At 40.4% G+C, this 12,027-nt stretch overlaps 1 protein-coding gene across 38 annotated transcripts in view; it reads left to right on the forward strand.

Annotated features, from left to right (window-relative positions):
* Window positions 1-12,027, forward strand: part of ppip5k1b (diphosphoinositol pentakisphosphate kinase 1b) — a 53,668-nt gene that overhangs the window by 10,918 nt on the left and 30,723 nt on the right. For 17 of the 38 annotated variants that reach the window (XM_020703808.3, XM_020703810.3, XM_020703807.3 and 14 more), the window contains exons 6-16: window positions 71-225; window positions 518-619; window positions 767-928; window positions 1,354-1,475; window positions 1,700-1,801; window positions 2,037-2,123; window positions 2,571-2,646; window positions 5,635-5,744; window positions 7,838-7,987; window positions 8,230-8,315; window positions 8,861-8,986. In XM_020703808.3, the coding sequence (XP_020559467.1) occupies window positions 71-225; window positions 518-619; window positions 767-928; window positions 1,354-1,475; window positions 1,700-1,801; window positions 2,037-2,123; window positions 2,571-2,646; window positions 5,635-5,744; window positions 7,838-7,987; window positions 8,230-8,315; window positions 8,861-8,986 (1,278 nt within the window). Of the gene's footprint in view, window positions 1-70; window positions 226-517; window positions 620-766; window positions 929-1,353; window positions 1,476-1,699; window positions 1,802-2,036; window positions 2,124-2,570; window positions 2,647-5,634; window positions 5,745-6,025; window positions 6,050-7,837; window positions 7,988-8,229; window positions 8,316-8,860; window positions 8,987-12,027 lie in introns of all 38 variants that reach the window. The other 21 variants (XM_023955603.2, XM_078948433.1, XM_078948429.1 and 18 more) reach the window with 2 other exon arrangements.

Genomic DNA, 12,027 nt, shown 5'->3' on the forward strand with positions numbered 1-12,027 from the left:
CTTTTATATTATTTTTACCATTGTTTCTTGTAACACCTGACGGTTTAAAGGTTTGTGTTGAATTGTTCAGAGTGTAACCTGGTGGAGGGGGAGGACCATGTTGAGGTGAACGGGGAGGTGTTCCCAAAACCCTTTGTGGAAAAGCCGGTGTGCGCAGAGGACCACAACGTCTACATCTACTATCCCACGTCTGCAGGTGGAGGCAGCCAGAGGCTTTTCAGAAAGGTAACTCTGCAGACAAGCAGGCATCTGGATCACTTCAGCCTCAGTCGCTGAGAATTCAGTTAAAGCAATTTTTCAGTCAGAAGTAAAGACTTGTAGCCAAGACTGCCTCACCCCTGTGTGATTATGCTACATGGTTTGTTTTGTTATAACTTACACTGCTTCATGAAAACAACAATGTGTTGATGCATTGTCTGGTGCTGTTGCTGCTGTCAGCATAACAATAAACGCACAACAACCCAGAGCATTTCTGTGACTGATTGCGTTTGTTGCTCTGTGTGCGTCTTCGCTGCAGATCGGGAGTCGCAGCAGCGTTTATTCTCCAGAAAGCAGCGTTCGCCAGACTGGCTCCTACATCTACGAAGAGTTCATGCCAACAGATGGTACTGATGTAAAGGTACCGTGAACTTTAATTGCAACTCCGGATCTCCATGAAGCACATTTTGTCTCCGTACATTTAAGCCATGCTGTTTGTCAGTGTCGGGACTGGTTATGATCCATTATAAGAGACTTTCTGCCTGTGTGAATCCTCTGAACGTCTCAGGTTTACACGGTGGGTCCTGACTACGCTCACGCCGAGGCCAGAAAGTCCCCCGCTCTGGATGGGAAAGTGGAGCGAGACAGTGAAGGGAAGGAGATCCGGTATCCGGTCATGCTGACCGCCTTTGAGAAACTAGTGGCTCGCAAAGTTTGCCTGGCGTTCAAGGTAAACTAGAATCTCATGAAAAGAGTGCTAAACTAAAACTCAGCTGAAACAGGTTAGTTTTTATTAGGAACTATTTAGTGTATTTAATATAAAGGTTATTTTGGTGAAGGTCAAGTTTTATAGATAATGGTGAAAAAGTGAAAAGCTCTAAAATGCTTCATAACTGACTAAAAGTGAGAAAATATTGACAATAATATCTAAATACAGTATAGGATCAATAATAACAAATGAGGCATGTTGTTATGTCCCCTCCAGAAACTACATATGCAAACTTTTTGAAGGAGAAAACTGAAAAAAAGACTTGCAAATTATATTAGATAACATGAAAATGACTTCTAAAAAAACATATAAAAACAACTTTTTAAAACTTGTTTTTTGCTTGTTTCAAGTGTGATTTTTCAGAAAATGTCATTCTTGTTTTTTAGCAAACGGTATGTGGCTTTGACCTGCTCAGAGCCAACGGCCACTCCTTTGTCTGTGACGTCAACGGCTTCAGCTTTGTCAAAAGCTCCATGAAATACTATGATGACTGTGCCAAGATCCTCGGGTAGGTGAAGCCTTGCTCTGCATTGTTTTAGACCAGCACAGAGCAGCGTTCTAATAGAATAACCTTAGATAATACATTTGTAGTACAGGGAAAATCAAAAGTAGAAAAAACAATGTTGCACACAAAGTTAAAGGTTTTCCACACATTTTAATTTATTGTTTTGTCTTTACATTAGGGAGTGCTGGCTAACACAATTGTTGTTCTCTGCTTCGCGTTATCAACAGAAACATGATAATGCGAGAGTTGGCTCCAAAGTACAGCATCCCCTGGTCCATTCCCATAGAGGATGAAGACATTCCCATTGTCCCAACAACCTCTGGAACCATGTAAGCAAAGTCTTCACAAGCAATTCAGGGAACTTTTTAGACAATTTCTTGGAAAATGTTCCTTAGTCGAAGAATGTTTTTGTAAGAAAAACTTTTTTTTCATTGTCAAGTTTGCATTTGGGAAAAAATGACAAAAATATGCATTCAACTTTGCTGATGCCTCTGCTTTCTCAATCCTTTGTTTGTTGTATTAATTGGTCATTTTAAAAGCTGGCTTTATTTATGATTCATTCAGGATGGAGCTTCGTTGTGTTATCGCCATCATTCGCCATGGAGATCGAACGCCAAAGCAGAAGATGAAAATGGAGGTCCGACACCATCTGTGAGTCTCTGCTTCTGTCTGGAGATGGTTGTAGCTCATGGGGTTAAGCAGGCAGTTTATGGGCCAATTGTTTGGTCTGGTATTTGGTCAGCCGTTGAGTCTTTGACTTAACTCCACAATGCTCTTGATTGTTAAAAAGATAATCTGTAAATTGTTTTGGTTAAAACATCAGCTTTTACAGGCTCATTATCGGTTTTCTGCTTGCTGTCAATTCAATTTTAGTCAAAGGTTGTTGTCAAATAAAACTGTGAAGCAGAACTCTTTGCTGCCTGGAAAGGATTATAACGGATTTGGAGAGATACCTACTAAGTTGAGTTCTGTAGCACACCGAATGAATTTTGACAATATGAGACTCCATCACATTCAAGTAAAAGGTGTAATTGGATAGCAGTTGAGCTTTGATTTGACTTAAAAAGATCTAATCTACATGTTGCTTCTTTTGAGCAGGTTCTTTGAATTGTTTGATAAGTATGGAGGATACAAGACAGGAAAGCTGAAGTTAAAAAAGCCAAAACAGCTACAGGTAAGTAAACAGAAAGCTATTTTATTATTTCCATAGTACAGATTTATAACTAACGTGAGGCAAATAAGTCTTTGTCGGTAAGAGATTCTGCAAAGTCTCCCACTAAAAAGATGAGAAAGGTCTGTAATCAAAATTACCATGTACACTGCAACTATAAGAGAAGAAAGTTAAAAAAAAAAAATCCAGTAAATTACATTGTACATTTTTTGAGGAATTTATTTTTTATGACGGTGCAAAACATAAGCATTAAGATCCTACAAACAAGCAATAGTTGTTACTTTTTCTTTAAGAAGCTCTTCTATCTTCCACTTTTAACCTGTATTAATGTCACCTGGCTATCTCTATAGAAGACACCTGTCCGTAACTTTTAACAGTCAGACTGCAAGCAATTCTTAGAAAATGGAAGAAATGCACGATTACTGACAATCTCCCTTCACTTGGAAATCCATGAAAAACCTCACCCGATGGGGATCAAATGATTATGAGAACGTTGAGGAAACAGCCCAGAACTACACAGTTGAACTAGCCGACGGCCAGAAGAGACACGGAACAACAGTAACAAAGATTACTATATTAAGACACTATGTCATTATGGATTTAAATCTTGCAGTACAGTAAACCCTTGTTTTCGCGGGGGTTACGTTCCAAAAAGAACCCGTGATAGGCAAAATCCGTGAAGTAGAAACCTTGGTTTTTCCTACAATTAATATACAATTAAATACTCTTTTATACATTAAAAGAAAGAACAAACCATTTTCCAGGCTCAAGCATTTGTTTTCACAAATAAAAGTACTTTGGAAACGGTTTTTTTAACAAATAACTTCTGTACTGTACTGTCTAATAATAATAATTTTAATCATCGATGTGAACAGAAGGCTTCAAATCGCGGAGATTAGCCCCGCCCACCGCGACCAGAGTAATTGGGAGTTAACGGGAGAAAATGTAAAATGATTATGAATAAAATACAAAGTACAGTGGGACAAATAGTGACTCAGGTGTATTTCACTGCTCTTCAGACTGAGCTGCTGCATCCTGACTCCGCTCTGCAGTGTTTTCTTCTTTTGAAGCTTGCGGTGCAGCTGTGTTTGTTCGGGAGAAGAACATAGTGATAGGCAGTTGTTGTCACTCTTTTTCTATGGGTTTTAGAGAAACTCGAAATTGCAAGAGAATTTGCACGTACGTGTTGTAAATTTGGCAAGCTGATTTACGTACGTGTACATACTAAACTGCAGCGTTATGGACACACAGGTAGAGAAGAAGCAGAGTGATTTTTTAGCCAATCAGAATGCAGAACACAATGCACGATGCAAATCCTTGAAGTGGCGAAACCGTGAAAAGTAAACCGCGTTATAGCAAGGGATCACTGTACTTCAAAGTTTTCCCTGCCTAACAAGCACATGTCCAGGCCTGTCTAATGTTCTCCAGAGACATGGGTAGCGGAGTAGCTTGTAACCTGTGATTAGATGAAACCAAAAATGGGACTCGTAAGGGTTACCATGGTCACTTACTAAAGAAATAGACAGAAACCCGTTTTTGGTCCTTAATGCTTGTCTTTTTCCAATTTGGATCGCGTTTCTCACAAAAAGCCGTCGTGCCGCCCCACCGCTGCAGTCAAGATTAGCCTAAATAAAACGATATATATATGCTGATCTTTACGATATGTTGAATAAAGCATCAGTTCAGAGAGAAAGTTCACCTCTTACTGGTTGTTTTTGTCCAGATGATGAAGCAAAAGGTTGTTTTAAAGAAGCCGACGCAGTGATACAAAACATTTAAGCTAGCTGACAGGCACTTCTTCTTTCACCGTGCGGTTATCCTGTGGTATATCACTTTTCAATGCACACCCAGCAGTCAATCAGAATCGAGTATTCGCTCGCATGGTATAATTAGTTATAAATGTCACTCGCCATGTTTGGAGGAAGATGGATGCTGAGATCACCATACACACTGTGAATCGTGGGGGTAGAAACATTAGGTTTTGGGGCTGCTTTTTTGTTTTTCTGATACCAAACACACTGCCCAAAACAGAGACTACATTACCACCAAGTTTCTGGAGTAGCCTATCTAGTCTCTGGATCTTAATCGAATAGATAATCTGTGAAGGGAGTCAAAGGTCTATGTTGTTTAGCAGCAGTCCCAAATGTTCACAGCTCTAGAGAAGATCTGCGGAGGAATGGACCAAAGTAGCAGCTACAGTGCAAACCTAGCGAAGACCTACATGAAACTTTAACCTGTGTCATTGACAACCAAGGTTACATTACAAAGTATTGAGGTAAATTTTTGTCATTGACAATTTACTTATTTTCTGCACCATTATAAAAAATTAAGGAAAATCTTTAAGAATCAAACTCAGGCTGAATCCGAATTGCCTCCTAACCCCTACATTTATCCCTCCAAGCGGAGAGATATGGAAAAAAATAGTTACTTCAAATTCGGATGTTACTATCGGTTTAATGATGTCATCAATAGTCAGTCACCAGTGAGCTTAATTAGCGCGAAGCTGCCAGTGCTACAAAAAGACACTTTTTATGTAGCAACAAAAGAGCACGCGAAAAAAAAAAAGCATTTCTCTTCTGTGCCACATGCGCGTCACGGATCACCAAACCAGCGAACGGATAGTCAACGCTAAATCCTTACTGCACCTATTTAAAAAAAAACTTTTCGGACACTGCTACAGCTTCAAATGCCCCAAAAATGGGAGGGATAGGGAAGTCGATGTGAATTCTAGGTTCCTTTTTTTACACTTTGTCTTTCACAGTTGTATCTATGATGGTCATTACAGACCTATGTCCTCTTTTTAAGTGGAAACAACCTGGGAGTATTGGTGACTGCCAAATACTTTTTGCCTTGGTATCAAAGCTGTTTGTTTTCCTGCAAAGCTCTCAAAAGTCTCAAATAAATAAAGCTGCCTTGCCTCGCAAATGCGAAGGATATTTTTGTTTTTGAAAGAGACTTTCCAGTTAAGGTTGAACTCCACTGTGTTTCCAGGAAGTGCTTGATATCGCCCGCCAGCTGCTGGTTGAACTGGGCCAGCACACCGACTGTGAGATTGAGGAAAAGAAATCCAAACTTGAACAACTCAAGACTGTCTTGGAAATGTAAGTGGCAGCTGAGGCAAAAGAAGGACTCCCTCCAAACCACACAAGCTACCTATCCTCACCCTCTTGTTCCTTTCCGTATCAATAAGTCTCAGATTCTACAGGGTCTGTACTTCATTTTCAATGATCTTTTACTAGGCTAAATGTTTTTGTACTCGTTACCAGACACACATTTAACATGAAATCGTTCCCTTTCTCTTGTCCTGACTGTAACTCTCTTTTTTTTCCTCCCCCCTCTATCCTCCTTCTGCCCATCCATTCGCTCCTTCTTTCTTCAAAAGGGAGTCCAGCTTGAATGACACTCAGTATGCACTCTCTCCCTTCTCTGTAAACGTTGAGGTTTCCCCCCCTCCTAAACATAAACTCTGTGTACAAAGTATTGGGAAAATTAAAAATTTATTAGTCAGTATAAGCAAGTTTTTTGTAGTTAGAAATGTAAGTGGTATACAGACAGCCTAAATAAGTGAATACACAATCCCTTTTGGTGCAACACAAGAATTTTCCTTAAATATTTTAAAGGTATTCCTAATGTTTTGTACACTTTATCACTATTTTTTCAAAGCCCTTCATTATTTTCCATTAACATTTGAAATGTACACAGTCAAACGATGCTTTCACTGTGTCTCAGTGTGTGTGTTTTGCTTTAGTGTGCATGCCGTCCTCACCACACCACACACACGCTGGACTTTGATCTCCTAATGTCTTCCGTCATCCTGCCTCTTGTGTGCTTTATTATCCATGTGGGGATGTTGTTGCAGCTGTCCGTCGTATAAACTCAGGCCTGCAAAAAAATGTTTTGGAAGACATGGATGATCGAGTCTTCACTGAGTGCATGGCTCAGATGCAGTGGAGTAAATGTCAGTAAAGTCAGTAGGATGAAGTGAATGAGAGGTGAAGAGAGGAACAAAAGGTTAAGAGGACCACAGGTCCGCAAGTCTTTTGTATATCTACTCAGGAGGGTTACAGTTACTTTGGTGCAGTTTGTTGCTCTTTGGCTGATGTGAAACTTTAGACATGACACACTGGAGTTTAGCACGGCTTGTCCCCTCCATTTAACGTACCTCCATTGGTACAGAGACTTATTCAAGAAGATCAAACGACGGTCTCACCTCCTATTGGTTTGTGCATCCAGATTTGTTTGTAACTGCCTCTGACTTGTATATGAGAACTGGACTGAGTCACCCCTCCCTCCTGGTATTCCAAACAGGAAGTACCTACTGGCTCCAAGAAGCCCAAATCCCATAGACTTCTATAGACTTTTTCTGCTAGTCCTGTGTTCAGACTTCAAGGGTTTCTGGGGGAAACCTTTCATTTCTGTTCTCCTTCACTCCCTGCGCCGCGCCTCTCACCTCTTGCGCTGCATGCAGCTCTCACTCCCTCTGGCTTCCTCTTCTCATACACACACATTTGTGCGGTTTCAGCAGCACACACACATCCTCATTCTACAACAGAATTTTCCATCTCGTGAGGAAATATAACAAATTTTCTGCGTTCTAATTACTAATTTCCATTGTATTCATTTCCATTGTATTCATTTCCATTGCAAGCTGCGTGCGTTCTTGAGTGCGCGACACGGCCGCCCGCCGGAGGATTTTGTGTTGGGGGGGGGGTGGAGGGGTGGTATTACTGTTCTCATTCACTCCAGTTAACTGCAGCACCGCACCCCCTGCTGGTTCATCACCGCGGTGATCAAAAATCCCACACCATCACAGCTCTACACTCCACGCATATGCTCCTGGTCCGACCCTTCTATTAAATTTTAGAATCCTATGTGGCCCACGAACCAAAACAATTGCCCACCCCTGCCTTAGAAGCTGTGATGGAGAGGAGAACTTTGAATAAGCTCATATCCTGAAGCTAGGTTGTGAAGCTGTAACTTTAATGACTGAATGTATACTGAACACATCCCTGGGAATTAGCAGGCATTCAGGCAGAACTGTACATCGCCATCAAATCTTTTTTTTTTACATGCTGTCACCACTCTGACCTTTCAGCTCCCTTGTATTTATTCATGTATAGGGTCTGTGGTCGGACGACTATCAAAAACGCACACTCAACTGCTCAGAAAACTAAGAAATCATTTGTCTCAGCAGAACGACCCAAACTCTAGAGGGAGCTGAACGTAAAGGGCATATGGAGGCCTTCACTTCATCTTTTTCTCTGCTCACTCAAAAAACAGTTGCACACCAAAGCCACACCACAAGTTCCACTCAGCTACTCATGTTCACATGTTTAACTCCAAGGTACCGAATGAGTTACTGAATTAATAATGTTTCTGAGATGTGTGCTTCTTGGGTGTGCTGCTTTTAGAAATGTTTTTTTTTCTTCTTTAAGCTTTTACTGGTAGAAATTAAACTAGTGTAGATGCGTTTAGTTTTGAAAATTAAAGTAACATTCTAGAAAATGGAGTGAATTTAGTTGCCTTGGTTGGCTTGTTAAACCAGTGTTTGCTTGATGTGTGTGTGTGTTCATCTCCCTCCCCCAGGTATGGTCATTTCTCAGGTATCAATAGGAAAGTCCAGCTGACCTACATGCGAAAAGGCAAACCTAAAACCTCCAGTGAAGAAGAAGGTACAAATTAAGTCGAATGTTACCAAGCCAGCCTGTATTTGAACAAATAATAGACAGGATGACAGAATTACCAGAGATGTTGTAGATGTGTTGATTCAAAAAAATGTTTTCTGTATTTTCTTATATTTAATTAAGTTTATTGACGTTTTAATTAATTTTGGAAACAAATGTCGTGACGCCTTTGGCGGAGGAACAAATTAATAATAATAATAGATTTTATTTAGAATGCGCTTTATATTTTAGGTAAAATCTCAAAGCGCCTAATTCCTTCAACATTGAATGCATCAAGTCTCTGATGATAAAATAGATCTCCAGAGACTTTTGCAATAGATCAAAGGATGGTCCTTGTATTTTATAAACTATTCTTTATAAATGAGAGCTAATGAAATTATGAAACTGTAAGATTCAGCACATTTTTCATTTTGGTTTCCATAAATGACCTAATTGGTCAGAAAATCTTTATTTTGTTATTTTTTTTGGATTTAAATAAAAAAAAAGAATGAAATTTAGCCAAAACTTTTCTTTTTATTTTCTTCCTTCTCTAGACTGTAAGAAGGATGGTCCATCTCTGCTTTTGATTTTAAAGTGGGGTGGGGAGCTGACGCCTGCAGGTCGAGTACAGGCCGAGGAGCTGGGCAGGGCCTTCCGCTGCATGTATCCTGGAGGTCAAGGTACCAATCCAAAACACACATACACTCTCACACAGGACCTTTGCTCTTAGACCTGTTAGGATGTTTTTTAAATAAATATTTTCATGGTTGGAGATCATACATGCTCACAAATGGATGTGCATAGTTTTATATGGTCTTAAAGCAGGGGCGTCAAACTCCAGGCCTCAAGGGCTGCCCGGTCCCCTGCTGGTTTTCCAGAAATCCTGCCTTATCTTATACTGATTACCTGATTCAGGCTTGTTTAGCCAACAAAGATTTTTACTGGGAGGATGGTTGGGAAACATGCTGGACACCGGCCCTTAAGGTCTTGATTCTGACACCCCTTAACAATTTCTGTCTGTTTTTTCCTTTTTTAGCCTTTCAGTCTTTGTGTTACATATCTGTTTATTATTTAGTCATAAACAGTGTAATTAATGCTGAAGATTATTCATATAAGTTACATAATGTCAAAAGGAAAATACAATGTAGAACAAAGAAGGTTTTAGGGGAGCGGGTGATTCTAAATTCTTTTTTTTAGCATCAATGCTGTAGACAAATGCAGACATAAAAACCAAGACTATTTAGTATATCCCAACAAGAAAAAAATCCAAAGTTGATTTCCTGTTTGGTTTCTTAATTTTATTCAGACTACCAAGTGTATTTTTCTGAATGATATGTTCTTATTAGAAAAGTGGTGACTGGTTGTGAATTAATCGTCCATCTTTATCATCTATTATGTATCCCCACATTGTCATCCTGATTTTCTTATTACTAATTTCTCCAGGTTAGATGCATAAAATAGACTTAATTGAACAATTGAATTATAAATTATTTTAACATTGATTTGACGAGTTTAGCTAGCTGATGAAGAGCGTGTGATCAGCACAGACTTTAGCCTTAAATTGATGCAAAATTTAAAAAAACGAGCAAATGAAAAATTGTATTCAGTTTAACAGTTATGAAGTGAAAATTAAATGGAAAAAAATTACTGACCTTGTTTTTGTTAGTCGTGAGATTTTGGTGATATGGATTGATGAGTACCGTAAATTCCGGACTACTAAGCGCACCCGATTACAAGCCGCACCCACCCATTGTCACGTGTTTAGCTGATTTTAAACATACAGAAGCCGCGTCGGAGTAAAAGCCGCATGTATTAGGCAACATGGTAAGCCTGACCAATCACATTCTGACTACCAAAGTAAATGTGACTTATTACCACATAGTGGGAGGAGTTTGCCTTGCCTCAGGCTCGTGCATTTGAGTATACCCACACCTGCTAAACCGCATGGAGCTCTATTCTGTTCACAAGTTCCTCAGTTATGGTTTTTTTAATTTTTTTATTTATTTTTAGTTTTTTTTTACTTATTGACAATCTAGGTATCATACATAAAATTACAAACAGTAACCATATAATCAACATTACATCCCTCAGTTATAATGAGGAAATTTACATCCGCGATTCCCCATTTCCCATTAGTCTTAGGGGCTAAAGGCGGGGCCAACGCCCGGCTCGCCACACTGTTGTACATGTTTAAGAGTGAGCAAGTATCAGCAGTGCATGGAGGGGTGAACGGGAACAGCTCTCCTTCCGCTTGTGTCGCGGCAGCGTTATGGGAGTAACAGGGCTGGTTAAAAAACACACCAGTAAAATAAAGCAGCGGCGACTGAAAAGCGCGCGCCTCAGCGCGGCGCGTGCGTCAGAAGTTTCCTACCACAACAAACACTGTTGCTCTGTGGACGCCTCTCTGCGCTCGCCCCGCGCGCTCCCCTTCCTATCGTCTCCGACACCTCTGGCCAGGGCGGCTCCAGGGAGGAGCAAATCGTGTCTGTGCAGAGCAATCGGACTTAATACTGTACGTTTTGTGGGTGAGGGGCGGATGCGTTGTTACGTGTGGGAGCCATCAGACTGCCATCGGCCCCGCAGAACATGTCTCCAGCTCACACGGAGGCTGTGAGCTTTTCAATGCAAAATTCCGGTCAGTCCTTTAGAAACTGTAAAAACGATCACGTGGATTTGTGTTTTTTGCAGTCGTGTCCCGGCAAAATAAAGGCTGATGTTATTCCCACATAATTACAACTACCCCTGGCTGCAGCCTGCAGAACTGCACAACATAACAGCCAGGGCTTACTCCATATTTACGTGCAGCCAGCCGAGTCACTATGACTCAGAGGTAAATTCACTCCTGAACATGCGCTGTTTTCTCCGTCACGCAGCTGACCGGCTTTTCCAAACCCGTTGGTGATGGTGGATATTTTCACGCTGCTTTTAACGATTGCTTTTAACTTGAAAGCTTCATCATAGTGTAGCGGCGATCACGTGCACGTTGGGTCTAATGGCACCAAAGGATTCTGGGATGCGGCCGGGCATGCGTGTTTCGTTTTGTTGAACCATGACTGAAGTGTCTAAGACCTGAAATGAGATCCATGCTGTTTGGCTGTTTTGAGTGTTGAAAAACAAATGACTTGTGCTTGGTTATGACAAAGAATTCAAACCATTCACTGAGTCCGAAAGTACGTACATGGCGGCCGACAATTAAATCCATAAATTAGCCGCGACACTGAATAAGCCGCAGGGCTGTAAGCGCAGGAAAAAAGTAGCGGCTTATAGTCCGAAAATTACGGTACTTTAAGCCTGTTTTTTTGTTCTTGTTTTTTTTTTACTTAATCTAGTTAAGTTTTCCATTTTACTAAACTACAAACTAACTTTATTTCATATTTCAAGAAAGATATCTCAGATTGGTATGAGTTTGCTCAGGCATGTCAGCCAGTACAGCTTTGTGTTTCTCATTCCACCATAGTTTGGGTGTGGAGTGGAGCTCAGAAAAACAACTTAACTAAACTGGTCATTTTTTATTGAGAGAGTTGGAAAAAAAATACACTAAAGTTTTCCTGGGTTATTTTATTGATTTATATACTGTATTTGTTTACGCAGTAGAAAGATGGTGGTACGATAAAATTAAGCAAAGGAAGAACAGACATGGACTTTGGAGAAATGTAATCTAAACACTGAGATTGATGGCTTCAGCATTGAAAGGTCAGAGCAAAGCAGGCACATAGGACGT

Source organism: Oryzias latipes, chromosome 6 (genome assembly GCF_053564925.1).
Source record: "Oryzias latipes strain Hd-rR chromosome 6, Olatipes_Hd-rR_3.1".
In the NCBI taxonomy this organism is placed as follows: domain Eukaryota; kingdom Metazoa; phylum Chordata; class Actinopteri; order Beloniformes; family Adrianichthyidae; genus Oryzias; species Oryzias latipes.